Here is a 19507-nt window from a genome sequence, read left to right as displayed (position 1 = left end):
AAAGATTCTTCCACTTCTCGTGATCTTGCTGGTACCCACAATATTACCCACAGTTGGAGTAGTTAACTTTGCGGTCTCTTCAGTCGAGGTACTCTGCTTAACTCCATGAACGTAAACATTAGTGTCGTATCCCCATGGGACAGCTTTGTCTGAGGAGTATGGAAATGGAGTTGGACTAGCAATGACTACTGATGCCACTTTGAGTGTAGCAGAAATTTTGAATGGAGCCTTGGCAGAGATTTTGAATGGTAAGCTGGAGATCACTGAGGCATCTTCTATTCTCATCCTGTTTGCAAAGACTTCGCACAGCACGTCCATAGAAGGGAGCCTCTCAAACATAATGATACGGCGATCCATCCATTTTTGAATTCCCATCCTCAGATTTTCACAACCATTGGGCAGGTATGAGCAATAAAAGCAATCGGGGTCACACCCTGAAAAGTAACCAGCTTGGATTAGCTTTCCTTTGACTTCGCAGAGTGGAGTTGATAATTCGTTCACATCATAGATGTAAGCAGTGTCCAGGATAGCGTTAACAGTTTTGTCATGCTTTGGTATAGGTGCAGTAATGACATTTGGAGTTTCTGGAGGATCGAACTCAATCTCACCAGCATCTATCATATCTTGTATTTTATTTTTCAGGGCCCAGCAGTGATCTGCGTCATGTCCTGGACAGTTTGAGTGATAGGCACATGTTGCATCAGGGCGATAATTCGGAGAGGAAGTGTTGACATTCTTTGGAGGACCTTTTAATGTGATCAGATCTGCTTTTAGCAAGTGCTGCAATGCCCGAGAGATTGGCATGTTGATTCTGGTGAAATTTCTTCTTGGTGCATCTGGTCGATGCGTATATTTTGGCTGTTGATCTTTTTGAGGTGCAGATGCGGAGATCAGAACTGCCCCTACAGATTGATGCTGCTCACTTTTGCGACTTTTCTGAATTTGTGTTGCATTGACCTCATTTCTCCCGCTGATGGGCCTTTTTGTAGTACCAGAGGAGGAACCTATTTGATTTTTTCCATTTTGAATGCCACTTTCGACACGTTCTCCGGTCAGTATCAGGTCAGTGAAACCTGATGATGAGCTTCCCAGCAAATGGCTATAGAAAGGGCCAATTAAAGTGCCCATGAACATGTCAACTAGTTCGCGATCAGATAAGGGTGGTTGAACCCTTCCAGCCATATCTCTCCACTTTTGTGCATATCCTTTGAAACTTTCTTTTGGTCCCATAGACATGCCCCTTAGTTGAGTACGGGTTGGTGCAAGATCAACATTGTATTGGTACTGTTTGTAAAAAGCAGCAGCTAATTCTTCCCAAGTATGAACCTTGGTATTTTCCAGCTGGTAGTACCACTCGAGTTGTGTACCCGACAGACTTTCTTGGAAGAAGTGAATCCACAACTTGTTATCCGTTGTATGAGGTTGTATCTTCCTTACATAGGATCTCAGATGTAGTTTCGGGCAAGAAACTCCATCATATTTTGCAAAGACAGGAACTTTGAATTTTGGAGGGATAACAACATCCGAGATGAGCCCTAGATCATTGAAATCTAAGCCAGGTATTTTTTGTATCTCCATGGCTTTCATACGATCTTCCAGCTGTTGGTATTTTTCATTATCCGGTTCGTCCCCAGAATGATCATTTTCTTCATTTGAAGAGAGAGAGGGTTTAGCAGAACCCTGGTTGCTTTGATTGTCTTCTTGTTCATCATCACCGACTGTTTCAGGGATCGGTGGCTTTTTGAACTTTTTGACTGGGATTTTGATCTTCCTTTTCAGGTGACTCACGCCTACAGATCCTTTGGGCTTCTTTTTCTTCTTGATTATCAGGGCTTTCAGTTCTTGTTGCCCCTTTGCCAGTTCCAGAATTGCCACTTGAACTTGGGCATTTTGTGCTTCGAGATTCTTGATGCTCATTTCAGATTCCATCTCTTCTGACTGAAATAAACAGCGAGAAGATGAGAAATCCGTCATGTGAACCTGTTATGCAATGTGTATGACTGGATGCCATGTGTATGCAATGTATGTGCAATGCATGAAGTGAAATGTGTGTGCAATGTTTCAAGGATCTTAGAGTTTAGATTTGTTAAAGAAGAAACAAACGTTAGTTAATCAATTTATTTTTTTTTTGCTTCTTTTTTCTTTGCCTCATTTGGGCTTACAAGACAGAAATAAAATAAATGATCCTTCAGGTCTCCCGTGGACGCTTTCTCTTTGCCCCCAGGAATGTGTTGATCTGCTGTTCTTCTTGAAGCTGTCCGGTGAGCTCCAATATCCTTCTCTCATAGTCTTGACAGTATGATTTGAAGGTGTCTCTTTCCTCTTTGAGTTGAACCCAAGACTTTTGCAACTCTTCTAGGTCAGTTGGCATGTCCGGGTGTAGAATAACTTGAGGTTCATATCCTTCGACCTCTGGTTCAATAGTCACAGGTAGAACAGCAGGATATGGCATAAGGAGTTTCTGAGCATGAGTGCGGACCCATCTGAGGTAAGGTTCCATAGGGATAGAATTCCATTGCCCCAGAGTTTTGCTTTCTATTCTATAGACACTGCCCCATGCATGTATGAACCTTCGTCGGTGTCTATGAGAATCACTCTCGTAATCAAACACAATGCCATGGATAATCATGTCATGAGGACCGTTGCTCCTTGCATATCCGAATTGGCGTAGAGCTAAGGAGGGATTGTAAGTGATGCCTCCTTTGATGCCAAGGAGTGGCACATTAGGGTACTCTCCACAATGATCAATGATAGTAATGTCTCTTTGAAAGAAGTTGTTCCACCGGATATCTGAATGAGACAAAGACATAATCCTGCGAGACCATTGCATTCTTTGTTCATTTCTCAACACTGATCGGGGAAGATGAAATGTAAACCACCTAGCCAGTAGTGGTATACAGCACATGAGAGTTCCTCGTTTCTTCATGGTACGAGTGTGTAGAGAATGTAGAATGTCTCCCAGCAATGTTGGTACCGGGTTACGGATTAGGAAAAGGTTGATGATGTGTACACTTATGAACTGGTCGGGATTAGGGAATAAAACCAACCCATAGATCAAAAGTGCCATAACTTCCTCAAAAGCTGGATAACTTTTGTTTTCTAGCAGTAGTCGAGCCTTTTCCAACAAGAACTTGGCAAGCAAACCCTTAACTCCACTCTTTGTTTCCCAATTGGACTCGATTTCTGATTTCCGCAGATGTAAAGCAGCAACAATGACTTCAGGTTTTGGAATCCTTTCTAAACCAGTGAAAGGTAATTGATTTTGAACAGGCAATCCCATTAGTTCAGAGAATTCTTCCAAAGTGGGTACCAACTGGTAATCAGGAAAGGTAAAGCAATGATGTTCAGGGTCAAAGAACTGGAACAGGACCCGTATCATATCTTCTTCAAATTTTGAGGTAACCAAATGGAGCAGGTGACCATGCCTTTCAGTGAATTGAACATTCCTGGGGAATTCTGACACTAAGTCTTTTAGTTCAGATGGTACCGTTGAGATGTTGATTCGGATGTAATCTTTGGTGGCGGGAGCCATTACCTGCAAAAACAGAGGTAAACTCTTTGATCCTTGAAGTGTTTGGTGCAAAAAATGATATGCTTATGATGCAAACATGTGGCATACAAAAACAAATCAAACAATAGCCTTAGGTTTAAAGGCTTGCATGGAGCTGATAGGTGATACCCTCCCCACTGAAGTTGAGTTGGTTAAAACCTGTCCTAGAATAGTATTCGGGTTCTATGATCCTTGGAAGTAACATCTCAATACGGCGCTCGAGCGGCAGATCAAAATATTCCTCGAGGATAACTAACTTCGATCAATTTCAAAGCTAGCCACTTAATAGGCCACAAGTCAAGTTCAACTAAAAAGGTTCTAAGACAAATTAGTGTTTAATGACATTTCGGAAGCCTAATATACTCCTTGATCGTTTTCAAGGGACATCAGTATAAACCAAAGTATCACACTAACGATGACTACCAGATCAACCGTATCAGTACATGCCGTACAGTTTCCTTGGTCTATTGTCATATACTTAAGGTATCTCGAGATTCGGGTTAGAATCTTTCACACAAGCAAAATACCCAAACAAACCTTTTGAAAAAAATAGAGCAATCAAGTTAATCAATTGAAAACATCGAAGTGATCTATTCTCTTAAGGTAACCCCTTTTGAAAACATTTTGTTTTTGAAAGTATGTCCCCAGCAGAGTCGCCAGTTCTGTGGACCTCCGATTTTTATCCCGGGCCATACCTCTATTCTGGAGAGATACGTGAACTGACTCTTTTGTATCGCTTAATGCTTTCGCATTTTGAAAATTCACAGAGTCGCCACCGACCTTTTATTTTATCCAATTAAGGAAAGGTTTATAAAAGAAACAGAAAAAAGACCTTTAAGAAATTCTGGGTAAGGGGGTAGGTTATACAAAGGGAAGGTGTTAGCACCCTTTGTATCCATGGTTATCCATGGGCTCTTAAGTTTGCTTAGCTCACTTGTTTTTCGATTACTTTTCAATTGCTTTAGAATGCTCATATGTGGTTTCAAATACCTTTGTAAATTGAATTTTGTAATGATCCGTGTTTGGATGTATACAAAATGTTTGTTTATCTTTTGAAAGATGTTTTGAAAAGAACGTTAACTTTGTAATGATCCGTGTTTGGATGTATACAAAGTATTGTCTTTTTGGAAAGTTTTGTTTTGAAAAACAACAGTGTATGAGAATTTTGTTTGTTTTGATTTGAGCAAGCAAACTAGGAGGTCTACCTTGAGTTGTAAGGTCTTTATCCTATTTCCTTTAAAAATATATCCTTTCACCGGATATAAACAAAAGGTTCGATTTTGTACTCGAAACAGTAGAATTTTGACTTTTGATTTTGAAAAGAATGAGAAGGGATTACCTTAAGAGGTGCAAGTGTGATTGTGATTGGATTCAGATATTTTATCTTTGAAGTTAGTGATCTAACGGTTCAATTTTATCTTTGACATACACGCAGTTATATTTGCTGGAAATTAAAATGCGGAAATGTAAAGTGCGGAAAGTAAATCTACGCTATTACATCGATTGTGCAGGAAATGTAAACTAGCCTATTTACATGAATTTGACATCCTATACATTTATCTAGGAATTTAAATTGCAAGAAAAATAAAAGGCATGTTTTTGGATTTTTTATGATTGATTTTAATTATAATTAATGCATGATTAATTAAATTAAAATGAAGAAAAAAGATGAAAATAGATTTAAACCTAGAAATTAAGTTTAAAATATGTACAAAATATTTGTCAATTAATTTTAAAACAAAACTAATTTTTTTGGAATTTTTGAAATTGATTTGAAATTGATTAAGCTAATTAATACATAATTATACAAATAATTATACAAATAATTAAAAATCAAAGAGAAAATTATTCAAAATATGTACAAAATTAGTTTATAATATATAAACAATATTTTATATAAAGAACAATTTTTTTATGATTTTTTGATTGGTTAGAATAATTAAAAAGCAAATATATAAATATATACTAATTAATTATGCAAAATATTGAAATTTTGAAGAAAAATAAAATATTTTTATTTCAGAAAATAATATATTATTTTAGAAGTCTAAAAATATTTTTTGTGTATTTTTTGGATTTTTGAAACTATTTTTAATTAATTTTGCAAAGAAATTAAAATAAAAATAGAAAATAAAAAAGGATATGATCATGTGTGAAAATCAATGAAGTCCATAGTATAGGGCTGCTTGTCTGATGCGTTGGATTGGCTTTGAGATTGATCCAAGGGCTCAGATCATGAGGGAACATGATAGCCATATGGAAATCAGTGCATGTGATCAGTCAGATATTCAAAGTCCACGCTGGGACCCATGCTGGCTGACCAACGAATGAGGAAAAGGGAATCTGCCACGCGTGCTGGTCAAAGATTCAACGTCACTATTCATCATCCCTAACCTTTTACCTATGGATTTAGCTGCGGATTTAGCTGCAACATTACCTGCGGATTTTCTTTGCTTTTTCCATGCTTTTAGAAACCTGCAAAAACAAGGAAATAAATTCTTGCAAACAACCCAGATGGCCTAATTAAGACCCCCTGAGTTCATTAGTGGCATTAGTTTTTGTTAAAAGTGCTTGGAAGAGGCAACTCGAAGCTTTTCAAGTTTGGACACCCAATAATGGTGGATTGTGTTAGAGGCGTGAAACCTTGCATGATCTACATTGAATCTACTCTAAATGATGTCAGGAACTTAAATCAAAGATTAGATTAAGTTGTTTCACGTGAAAATTTGGAAAACGAAAGTTATGAAGTTATGAGCATGAAGATTATGATACACGTGTTTAGAGTATTAAGGGACTTGTTTAGTGCACCAATCTTACTCTATATGATCTCAGACGATGATTTGAATGATTGTTTTGTATTGATATTGATTGGAAATATGAAAATGAAAATTACATAGTTTGGAGATTTTTGTGAGAATTATGATGTTTCTATGCCATGCTCTCTTGCTATTTTCGTTCTCTTTTCATTGTTGGAGTATGCTAGCCTATTTATAAGCCATGGAGTGCTTAAAAACTAAGCTAAGAAGCCTTAATTGTCTTTGTTGGAATCTTGACTTTCAAACTTAAAATTCAAGCAACCATTGCTTCATTTTTCCACACTCTTGCCATAGACTTGCTTTGCACCTTCCTTGCTGCATAATTAAGTCCCATGTGGAGACTTTAGCTTAGAAAATAAGCTATGCTTTATCCTTTCTTTTTTTCCTTTTTAATTTAATCTTAAATGATAAAATTAAATCAAAAAATGGAGAAAAATGTTATGGGCTTGGTCTTGGTCGTGGGAGGCCCATAATATTATGGAAATGATGTTTGAACCATGAAAACTTGGCCCTATTTGGAAAAAATACATTTTTGAGCAATGTTGGTTTCATGCATTTTCCCAAAATTTAGCCAACTTCAACAAGGTGTAAATCCCTCAATTATTGTCATATGAAGGAGATCTTGCACTTTTTGGAAACCTCAAAGAGTCCTCTAACCAATGCCTTTGGTCTCATGTCAAAATGATTTTTGATGCTCCTTGTGTGTCCTTTTGAAAAAAGTGTCTTTTTGTTGACTTTGAAAATGACCTGTAATGTCTTTGATCATATTTTTCAAATGGTGAATCCAATGACCATGGGATCAATGGAATTTGAAAGATAATTGAATTTCCTTCAAAATGAGCTTTGGTTTGAATTTTTTGGATGAAGGATGAGAGAGTTATGACCAGTCAAAGTTGAGTTGACTTTTCAGGTAAAAACCCTAATTTTGAATCTTAGGGTTTTGTTGATTTTTGATCTTTCCTTGATGAATTATGATCATCCAATGATCAAATGATGAATCCTTTGACAAAATATGGATTTTGACAAAAAAATTCATTTTTGACTGTCTGTTGACTTTTTGGTCAAACGGGTCGTCTGTTGACTGTTTGAGCTGCTGACGGTGCGTCTGAGTGAATTGAAGTTTGAAAATTTGTATGATGGTACTTTGAGATGTATGGATGTGCATGAAATCCATTTGAGGTCTCAAAAACTTGTTTCTCCTGTAAAAACAAGAAAACCCTAGTTAGGGACTGTTTATGTAGGAGACAGTTAAACGTACCTGATTTTTGTGCAGTGTTGAGTCTCTGCTAATCGCGTGATATTCAGAAGACTTCTAGAAAAAAAATCTTGGAATTTTGAATTGTGAAAGATTGATTTGATTGATGGTACAAAACATTGAGAATTGTACTGCCAGCAGTTTGGCTGTCGGCTGACTGTTCAGGTATTGACGTAGCAGTTAGAGTGAAAAATCAACAGTCAAAGTTAATTTTCTTTTTTTGTTGTTTTTGTTTTATGTGAAAAATGAAAGTTATTTACTTGACTTGTTAAAAACACAGACATAATAAATAACTAATATTTACTGTATGCGGGCAAAATTACCGATAATAACCCTGAAAATCATTTAATGCACAGAAAAATGAATATTTGACTGGCAGAAAACACATAAACTATTATCTGAGTAGTTAAGCAATATTATGACAAATAGTACAACATTTAATACTGACAGTACAAATATTACATACTATATTGAACAGTACGACGAATAAACGGTACATTTAAGAAATAAAAAATACGGCAAATTTTAAGAATGACGATTGATAACCCATGCTACAAATAGTAACATGTAGATGATTGGGAGCATAAGCATCCCAGGTCCACAGTGTTCCGGGCTATGTAGACAGAAGAAAGACATGATCACCGTAGCAATGGTGATGACCATAAGAAAACACGTTTCCCACCGCTTTGCCATTTTGTCGGGAAAGAAGAAAGGATGGATTATGAAGTGGAAATTTGAGAGATGAATTAGAATTTGATGTGAGATTTTATGGAAGAAAATGGGAGGTATTTATAGAATGGAAAGGAGGATAGAGACGTTGGGGAATGATGTGATTCCGTACAAAAGGAAAATTTGAGTGGAAGTAAGATTTGAAAGAAAGTGGAGATAGTGTTGGGAAAAAGAGAGATTTGATTTTTGAAAAAAGAGATTTGAAAAGATTTTTGAAAATAATGGAATATAGTACAAAAATTAGTGGGAAACAAAAGATAATAATAATCTACTTGTTACCAGTACAGTCTGAGTTTCCTGATTCTGCGCCTGCAAAAAAGATTTAACTCCGTACCAATTGTGTCAGTACTATTTATCTGTAAATAAATAAATAGCATGTGTGAAGTAATAAACAGCATTTGGCGTTTGCGTAAGAATAAATTCAACTGCAAGCCAAATTACTGTATAAGAAAAATTCTAAAAACTAAGTATTTCATATGTCAGGATATTTGTTGAAATAAAAATCCATGATTATATGAGACTCTTAATTTTCAGATTGGAGTTTTCTTGAAAAAAGATGCGGGCAAATTTTGGGGTATAACAGTGACCATGTGTTTTTAAGAGTCAGTTCAATGACCAGTGTTGGACTTGCGTTGAAGTCGAAGAAGCTAACACCTCAGTTTATTGGTGTGTATCAGATTTCGGAAAGAGTAGGATCGGTTGCTCATCGGGTGGCCTTACCACCTAATGTTTCGAATTTGCATGATGTATTCCATGTTTCACAACTTCGGAAATACATTATGGATCCATCTAATGTGATTCCGATGGATGACATACAAGTTCGGGATAATCTTACGGTCGAGACATTACCGATGAGGATTGAAGATCACAAAATGAAGCAAGTGAGGGGCAAGGATATTTCTCTTGTGAAAGTAGTTTGGGGAGGAGCTTCCGAAGAGAGTATGATGTGGGAACTAGAGAGCAAGATGCGAGAATCTTATCCGACATTGTTCGAATGAGGTAATTTTCAAGGATGAAAATATTCTAAGTGGGGCGAGTTGTAACGCTCGTTTATTTTACTTAATTATTTAATTGGTTGGTTTTGAATTATTTTGTGAAAGTATGAATTATTATTATTAATTATGCTAGTATATTACGTAGTTGAATAATAATAGTAATAATAATAATAATAATAATAGAATAAGGTGTTAGATAGTAATTGGGCAATTGGAGAGAATGAGAAAGATAGAGAAATTGGAGAATTAGAGAGAATGTGAAAGAGGAGAAGAACTCAAGAAGCTAGGGCAAGGTTCCATTGAAAGAGTAAAACACCTTCAATCCAAAGGTAAGGGCGGGGTTCTTACTCTATAACGGGTTGTATAATGATGGGGAATGTGTCATATCTAAAGTTTTGACCCCCCTAAGATGTCATATCATATGGCATCTCACATACTCCATCAACTCAAAACAGATACCCAGAGCAATCACTTGTTCACCAAGTACTCAGATTAGGGTTTCAAGCCAGGAAATTTAGACAAAAGGATCAATCAATGATTGAAATGATACTCAACAAAATCATAGGGATCAAGGTGCTTCAGTCATCTACATATTATCTCCAATCTCAGGGGCATCAAGCCTCAAGTCCCTCAAAAGCACCAGATTAGGGTTTTAGTTCATCAAGGACTGAAATCAAGGCTTTCACTTGGGAAGACCCTTGAAGCTTTAAAACATGATTCAAAGAGCTTAATCAACTTCAAATGATTCCCAAATCAATGTCCAAGCCAAGATGTACTTCAATTCAAGTTCAACAACTCCCAATTTCATTTGGTCCACAATTAGGGTTTTTGACCTAATTCACCTGGGAAGTTGACTTTTGATCAAGACATGATCCCATGGCTTAAATAATGGCTCAAAAATATCTAATACTCCATTATGAATCACTCATATCACTCATTTGGTTGGGAGAGAATACCTCTGTTGAAATCCATAAGATTTCAGTTCATTTGAAAAAAGTCAACTGTTCAAGATCACCTTTGACTTTTGAGAAATTTGGTTAACTATGGACTTCTAAGGATCAAAATCATTCACATATGATTATTGAAGCCATTTAATCAAGAGAAATTAATAAAATTGATCAAGAATCAAAAGTCAACATTTTAGGGTTTTGACTTTTTTTATTGAAGAATTACATATTCTTCATTCAAACTTTGAAAAGTCATAACTTTATCATCTATTGGCCAAATTTTCTCAACCAAAGCTCATTTTGAAGAGAAAATCAAGATCTACAACTTTTTCACATATAACGTTTTCTCAAAAAGTCAACCATTTGAAAGATATGGATTGGTGAAGTTTCTTCCAACACTTAGAAAAATTTTCTAAGTCTTTTTTATCAACTTTTTCACCAACTTCCAAGTCACTTTTCACATTGATCCAAGAAGAATTGTTTTAAGCCATCAACAAAAGAGTTTAATTATATCATCTACGCTTTCCAAAAATTCTTAGAACATGATTGGATCTTACTTGAGCAAGAAGTTATGATTTTCCAAAGAAGGCACCATAAAACTAGTTATATGGTGCCTTCTTTGGAAAATCATAACTTCTTGCTCAAGTAAGATCCAATTATGTTCTAAGACTTTTTGGAAAGCTTAGATGATGCAATTCAAATCTCAAGGCTATCTCATTTCATTTTCCTTTAAATAGAGAGCTCAATCTCATTAAAAATCACATCAAAGCAACTTCAATCCTTAATTTCTCAATTTCTCCCTAATTTTCTCATTTTTCAAGTTCCTCATGGCATGAAGAAGTGAGTTCTTCAAACCAGAGGAAATCCCTTGAAAGTGAGCATTTCTATACTTCATACACATCATGTGGAAGTGATCCAAGCTCCTATTGCGATTCTGTAACATCAGAATCACCATCTCTTCAACTTGAAGCTTACGCAGTTGAGGTCGAGCAGAGCTATCCTGAAGGTCTCACCTGATTGGAGCATTCATCTTCATCACCATCTCCATCTCCATGTTCATGATAAAATTCTTGAGATACACTTAAAATAAATGTATTTTAATTCCACCATCATGTTCCTTGTTAAAAATCGAGTGAAAACCATGTTTGGATCGTTGCATTTGGTTGAGAATTGAGGGAGATAGAAATTCAAATTTTTGAGGGAAGCTTGAGGTTGAAGATGACCATGCCGCCATTTTTTTTAATCTCTGAAACATTTTAAAATATAATAAAATGAAGTCATGTGTTAAATAGACTGAGCGCGTGGCTCGGTTGGCTAGGTTTTGGGTTGTGAACCCCAAGGGCGTGGGTTCAAGCCTTTACAAGACCAAACCTTATTTTTTATCACCAATTTCTTCCATTTTTTCTCAAACTTCACATAATTAATTAACCTCTCAAAATTAATTATTTTCAAATGATTTTTCACAAACTCTTCATTTATCACATATATTCTATGATCATGCATAAAAATCACAAAAATATTAATTATTTGATGTATTTTTATTAGGTTTAAAAGTGATACTTTTGTAGTATTTTTAATATTTTTAAAATAAGTTTTCCTTTGATTTTTCAAACCTAATCAATTTCAAATAATCTTGTGAATAAAACCTAATCTCTTAGGTCTTAATTAGGTGTAGATAACATTTCTTACCTTAGTTAGTCTGTCTTAGTCATTCAAAACTGTTTTACAAAACTCTCCCTTAAACAAACGCTTAGGGTTTTTAGTCAATAAAACCCCCTTCAAAATTTTTCAAAAAAAAGAGAACTTTCAAAACACTTCCTTTCATTCAAATATTAGGCCTCTTGATTTTTAAAGAGTGTAAGACCTAACCCTTTGTTTTTTATTTTATTTTAAAGTCATCTTCAACTATCAAATACATACAATTCAATTTCAAATACAGTCAGGCTTCTTTTAGAGTATAAGACCCACATCTTTTACAACTCTGGTACTACGAGGATCATTATTTCTGGTGAAACTGCTCTTAGATCATTGGGCCTCTCCTTGAGCTGTAAGTCCCAAACCTTTTTTTCTGTAAATATTTTCATTTGTTTTCAAAACATCTTTCAAAACATCTTTCAACTATTTTTCATAAACAATTATCATTGGGCCTCTCCATGACTTGTAACTCCCAAACCTTTTCCGTAAATACCTTTCAATGGACCTCTATAAAAGAGGCAAGCCTAGAGAAAAGGAAAAGGAAGAAAGAGGAGAAGAAAAACTAAGGTGGAAACTCAAGAGTTCATCAAGAAATCAAGCTAAGGGTGTGTTTTTACATGATTACTGGGTTTGTATGATAATGTATGATGGTTACAAACATGTTTAGGATGAAATCCCTAAATTTCCATGGTTTTGTAATTATTAGGTTTTTTGTGATAATCCTTGATATGTGATGATTAATTATGTTTAGACCGATGAAATTGGTGAAAATTATGTATTAAATGAATGAATGGATGATTGCATGATGTATGTATGATGTTAGGACCTCTAAATAGGTGTTGTATGCTATTATAATTGTTACATTATTGAAGTATTTTGAATTTTGAGGCTGAGACTTTTTACGGAGTCAATATCATAGGTCCGGAAGACATCAAACGATGAAAAATGCAAAATTACACGTTCAGTCCATCGCGGCCACGCTCAGCGCGGTAGCAGCTGTTTGCGTTTTTTGGCCGAAATAGTTTTGGCCATAACTTTTGACCCGTAAGTCCAATTTGAACGTTGTTTTAAGCGTTAGAAAGGTAGTGAGATAATCATTTCAATAAAAATAGTTTGGTTGGCAGCAGGTGATTTTATTACTGCGTGATTGTGTAAAATGTCATGTATGTTTGTGAAAGTACATTGCTTGTGATGTGATAATGTGATGGTTTAACATGGTTGCTGTAAGACCCGTAATTTTATAAATAAATTAATATTTTAAAATTATAGTATATTCTCACCTCTATAATATATTTTTCATCAAATATATAGTTAAATAGTATTTATACTAATAAAATCTTAGAATTTTTATTTCATTAGTAGTTCAAGACATAAGTTTCTTAAAAATCTTGATTTCAGTCTCTTTAATGTTCGGTAAAATTAGCCGCCTTAATTTTTAAAACAACCCCTGTTTGATAAGGAGATTCTAGTAATAGAATAAAAAAATTATTCATGAAAGAGTTAAAAAAATAAAAATAGTTTCTCTTGAAATTAATTTCCGGTCTCTCCAATAAATGTTAGTTTTACCCGCTTAAAATTTTAAAATAATCTCTGTTCATAACAAAATTTTATCAGTGAAAACATAAATTATTTTTAGTAGATTAATAAAAGTTAATAATAAAAATAATAAATTTTATTTCTCTCGACCGATATTTTTATATAACGCAGTATAGAATAACCCGAAAAAGAATTTCATTATCGACAAAAATTATTTCGGGCATTTTTATCAATGTCACATAACACCGAACATTATACAGATAAAACAAAATAAAAATTCTGAAGAGAGATAACGATAGATATTTGTAGATATGGGAGAATATTTATCACTACATGTATTAATGAGAAGTGATTTGTCATGATGATCAGCTGGCAAGTAGAAAGAAACCCTCGGACATAGCTGAAGGAAAACAACATAAGAAGGTGAACTCTTGCTATAAATAGGGTAGTGTTGTGTTAACTCTCTATTCTCTCTTCGTACCTTCTTACACAGTAGAGAAAACAAACAACACTCCTAGTTCATCTTCACATTTAGGTAAGTCCTCCTCACTCTCTCTTTAAATTTTACCTATTATATATTATACATAAATAGTTATAATTGATAAAACTTTTTTTTTCTTCTGTAATAAATTTTCAGTATTATTTTATTACCATTTAATTAATTAAAATTAATTACTTATTTTAAATAAATAAATAAATAAGGCTCATACTTTAGATTCTTTACAACCTTGTTGTTCAATTAATTGCGATTAAATAAAAATGAAGTTAAGTCATAAATAAAATTTCTATAATAAATACAAAATATTATTGAAGTATAATAATTAGACTATTTCATTTAAACACTAGTGCATGATTTAAACTTTAGTAAAATTATATCATGTAAGTTGTATCATGTAGGTGGTATCATGTAGGATGTATCATTTATATTTAATATTTCATTAATATCAAAGGACATTATTTTACAGTACATACATAAGCGTTTTTAGAAATGTCCATGTAAACGTGTTTCTAGATTTGTGCTGGAAAACTCTTGTACTCTCATAGCCTTGTTTTTAAAAGAAAAATATCTCACAGCATGTTTATAACTATGTTTTGGTTCTATTCTATAACAAAGTTTAACTTAATCTAGTTGTTATAATTTTTTAATATATTTTTATAAGCTTTGGAGTTCTAAATAATTAATAATTAATTTTATCTTAAAGAAGAATAATAGACAAATTAAATGGATGGATATTTAGGAGTTTATTTTCTTAAAAATGAAAACTATAATTTAAGTTTTAAATAAAATGACAAATTAGATATCAACGAAGTTTATGACGTACGAGTTCGTTCTATTAGTTGTTCTAATTTAGTTCGTCTTGGATAAAGGTGCACGACCCGCCAAACAAAACATCAATTCTACAACTCTCGTAACTGTAAGGGCATCTCTCTATTTCTATATACTTCTCTCAAGAATAAAAATAAAATATATATTTTGTATATACCTGCTCTGTATCTTCTTATGTGTTTATTTTGAAAGTGGCTGATTGTGAAGGTGAGTAAATGCTATATAAATGTGTTTCGTGAAAATTTTGATGCATGAGATAAGTGATTAATTATGGTGATGTACCCATATGTTGAAATGGGGAATTATATACTCATACATTTCATGGTTACGTGGCTACCAGAGAGGAGTCACGAGGTGCCCACCAGAGAGGTGGCACGGGGTGTGTGTCCAAGAGGGAACCACCTTATCCCGTAGTGGATCATTGAGTCTGATTGATGGGTAAGATACCTATCACCTTAGTGGCGCTAAATCCTGAAGCGATACCACGACCTTTTGTAGAGGGATTGATATTCCGAAATCATGTGCATCGATATATAGACATTGCATTAGGAATGAGTCTTAATTTTGTTGTATGTATTATTATTTGTAAACGTGTATATACATGCGTTAGAATGAGATCTCTAGCCATATATATTGTATCCTCTGTTTGTGCTTATTGTTCCGCTCTTGTATATTTGTTATTTTTGGATTGATGACCCTTTCAGTGGATTGTGTGGTCTATACGCCAATAGATTATGACGACTCCGAGGCACTGGGAGATGACGTCGTCGAAGACGACAGAATTCAGCTTTCCTGATTCATGGACGGACGTGTCTTGGGGGTTTAACCCGGCCCTGGTGATAACATGATTTTATATCGTATATTTAGCTTGAAATCCATAGATATTTATAGCATTTTCCGTTTATTATGTTAATTTATTATGATATTACGCGTGTTTTTGCTTTGTTTCAGGTTTTACACTCTTACTATGCCGAATTGTGAAAAAGAGAAGAAATGGAGCCAAAACGACCCTTTTCTATGCCTAAAAGACGTAAATTGGGTGCTGAAGTAAAAAGGGAGTGCAATTAAAGGCCAAGTGTGCCAAAAGAGGCCCAAAGACTCAATGAAGCAATCCAGCCCACGAAGGAAAGCAGCCCAAGCCACACAAGTAAGCAGAGACGCACGTCTCTGCCACCTCAGCAAAAAGGGAGACGCACGTCTCCACCTCCCTAAATTCTCTCCACTTGAGACGCACGTCTCAAGTCTCCCTGAAGAATAGGAGACGCACGTCTCCACGTCCCAGTCTGCAGAAGTTCCTCTTTTCACGCAAAGCAACTGCAAAGCCCCTCCTATAAATAGGACCAGTCACTTCACTTCAATCGGTCCGATTTCTTGCCAACGAAGTGCTGCCGAAATTGTACCGCGAACTGCTTTTTCCTTATTCTGCTTTCATTTAACCGTTTATTTTCTCACAACGATTTCTACACTGGAAATTGTTGTGAACTTTTCGTAGATCTAGCCTTACGTTAGATTTATCGTTTTATTTCCTTGTTTTTATTTTCTGCCATTTAAATCCCGAAGAACGATCCAGCCAACCTGTGGTGGAAGTTCGAGTACTTCAAGATTCAATTCAATTCAGATTTATTTTAATTCAGGTTTATTATTTACCGCCTTTATTTATATTATTATTGCATGATATATTATATGCCAATTAATATGCCTATTAATATGAACCAAATTTATTTATGCATGTTTAACTGTATTAATATGTCTGGCTAAATTACTAAAGGTGTCGGTATGTAAAGTAAGTTAACCGTAGGGATCCGAAATAAATTGGCTTAAATTATGTTTTATTAATTATCACTTATTTTTGGTTTATATGTCTAGTTTAATTAGTAAGTCTTAAAACCAATAGAGCGAAAGTTTGAGGGCTTAAGACGGTCAAAGGTTAAAACCAATAGAGCGAAAGTTTGAGGTGTTTAACTGGATAGTAGACATAGGACATTAGTTTTAAGGATGGCGAAAGCGTATTAAAACTAATTGGAACTTATTTATTTTCAAAAATTGTTTTTACACTCGAGCGGGATGGCGAAAGCATACGTTAGGGTTATTAGCTTGCTTCGAGTCAACAGAGCGAAAGTTTGAGATTAGGAGATTTAAATAGATAACAACCTCGTAAAATAGGCATTTTATTAATTACATTGTTTCCAAAAAGCTCTTCTAAAATCTAATGGGATGGCGAAAGCGTACATTAGGATTAGGATAGTAGTCTGAATCAACAGAGCGAAAGTTTGAGACGAGGATTTTTAATCAATTGGAATTAGTAAAGATTTTTAATTTAATTATGCAAAAGCCAATGGACCTAGGCATGGCAACGGGGCGGGTCGGGGACGGTTTTTACCTCCCCCAAACCCAAACCCGAATCCCCAATGAATCCCCGTTACCCGCCCCAAACCCAAACGGGGATGGGGAATTAAAACCCAAACCCGTCTTTAACGGGTTCGGGTATCCCCGCCCCGCCACCATGTATTTCGTAAAATCAATTTTTTTAATAAAAATATTTACTTTTTCAAAAATCAAATTACATTATAAATAACAAAATAAAACAATCTCAAAAAATTTCATACATATATTTCAAATATTTAAAATAATAAATACAAATCAAATTATTAAAACATTAGCCACATATTTAATAATATAAATTATGAAATATAAATAATAATGTACATATTGAAATAAACGGGGCGGGTTCGGGGTGGGTACTAGTGTCCCCATTACCCGACCCATCCCCATGTTTTCTAATCGGGGAAAACCCAAACCCGAACCCAAACCCAGTCAAAGCGGGTTTTCCCCGTCAACTTCGGGGTGGGTTCGGATGGGTACCCGTGGGTCTGAGTTTTATTGCCATGTCTAAATGGACCTTTGGATTACCTTTAGTTAAACGAAATACATACTGATACCTGTCTTTTATTATTATTCTTTATTTTCTCACAATCACTTTCCCTTAGGAACAATCGAAATTTTAGTACTCCTAGCTTTACATAGTAACCTTAGATAACGGTAGATCGATTCATAGTCCCTGTGGATTCGATATCTTTTAAAACTACACGACACGACTGTGCACTTGCAGTTATCAGATTTATAGACACGTAAAGTCGCGATCAAGTTTTTGGCGCCGTTGCCGGGGACTATTTAAGTCGATATCGTAACTCACTGTTACACCGTAGAGACTAGGACAATTCTTCCCTTTCTTTTTGAACGATTGTATGCCAAATACTCGTTCAGAAGGAGGAGACTTAATACAACGAATTAACGAGATCGAACGTTTCATTAACGTCAAACGTCGAGCTCGCAATCTTCCCGAAGTAGCAGAAATTCCGATTAATCAGGAATTGATTTTTACTGATCAAATCAATCAAATTACCCCGAAGTTAGAGATGGCTGCTATTCGTCCTCTTAGAGACTATGCCGCTCCTTCGCGCGCTGAACCGCATTCAAGTATCGCACCACCTGCGATTGAAGCGAACAATTTCGAACTAAAACCTTCAGTGGTCCAAGCTGTTCAACAGAATCAATTCTCTGGAAGCCCTGTAGACGACCCCAATCTCCATTTATCCGTGTTCGTGCAATACGCCGACACTATCAAAGCCAACAACGTTAGTTCCGAAGCTATTCGATTACGCCTTTTCCCTTTCTCCTTGAGAGATAGAGCGAGAGCGTGGCTTCAATCCCTGCCTTCCAATTCCATAACTACGTGGGACGAATTGAAGAGAGTATTCTTAGCGAGATATTTTCCGCCTAGCAAAACTGCTATGCTTAGAGGTCAAATCAACGGATTTACCCAGAAAGATAACGAATCACTCTTCGAAGCTTGGGAACGTTACAAGGACATGCTTAGAATATGCCCTCATCATGGACTCGAACCATGGCTGATCATCCATACTTTCTATGGTGGTCTCTTATATAACACTAAAATGACTATAGATGCCGCTGCTGGCGGAGCATTAATGGACAAACCCCATGATGAAGCATACAAACTCATAGAGAACATGGCACAAAACCATTACCAATGGGGTGGAGAACGAGCCGCTCTAGAGAAAGCCCAAACCAAAGGAGGAATGTACGAAATAAGTGGTATAGACCGCGTTAACGCTAAAGTAGACGCTTTAACTCAAAAGATCGAGAATTTAACCATCACTCCTTCAGCCACCGCTGTCGCTGTAGCACCTAACTGCGAGATTTGTGGATTGACTGGGCATGTAGTTGCTGAATGCCAACTCTTGACTGGAGTCCCATCTGATCAAGTAAATTACGCTCAAGGAAACCCTTATTCTAACACGTACAACCCTGGATGGAAAAACCACCCGAACTTTTCTTATAAGAACAACAATGCGTTGTACGCGCCTGGACAAGCACCTGCTGTACCACCTGGCTACCAAAAAGCGCCTGTAGCTGCTCAAAACACCCCTAGGAAGTCGAACCTAGAAATCATGATGGAGAACTTCATAGCTTCCCAACAACAAACCAATAAAGACTTCCTGAATCAAAACATCCACAATAGCGAGCAACTAAAACAACTATCGAACAAAGTAGATGCTTTAGCTACGCATAACAAAATGTTAGAAACTCAAATCTCACAAGTGGCTCAACAACAAGCACCTACTGCTGCCCCTGCTGG

At 35.6% G+C, this 19507-nt stretch overlaps 1 protein-coding gene and 1 non-coding gene across 2 annotated transcripts; one reads left to right on the top strand and one right to left on the bottom strand.

Annotated features, from left to right (window-relative positions):
* The first annotated feature begins 8961 nt into the window (after positions 1-8961).
* On the top strand, positions 8962-9348 carry LOC131597726 (uncharacterized). The gene has a single exon (XM_058870401.1). It carries the CDS (start codon positions 8962-8964, stop codon positions 9346-9348), a length of 387 nt encoding a protein of 128 aa, XP_058726384.1.
* Positions 9349-18641: 9293 nt separating this feature from the next.
* Positions 18642-18748, bottom strand: LOC131600782 (small nucleolar RNA R71). The gene has a single exon (XR_009283390.1). It is a non-coding gene; the product is annotated as a small nucleolar RNA R71 (small nucleolar RNA).
* Between the last annotated feature and the right edge of the window lie 759 nt (positions 18749-19507).

This window comes from Vicia villosa, linkage group LG4, assembly GCF_029867415.1.
Source record: "Vicia villosa cultivar HV-30 ecotype Madison, WI linkage group LG4, Vvil1.0, whole genome shotgun sequence".
Lineage (NCBI taxonomy): Eukaryota > Viridiplantae > Streptophyta > Magnoliopsida > Fabales > Fabaceae > Vicia > Vicia villosa.
The sequence above is the reverse complement of the archived record's forward strand: the minus strand, read 5'-3'. Positions and strand labels throughout refer to the sequence as shown.

Coding starts and splice junctions, on each gene's coding strand:
- LOC131597726 (XM_058870401.1), top strand. CDS start 8,962: ATGACCAGTGTTGGACTTGCGTTGAAGTCGAAGAAGCTAACACCTCAG.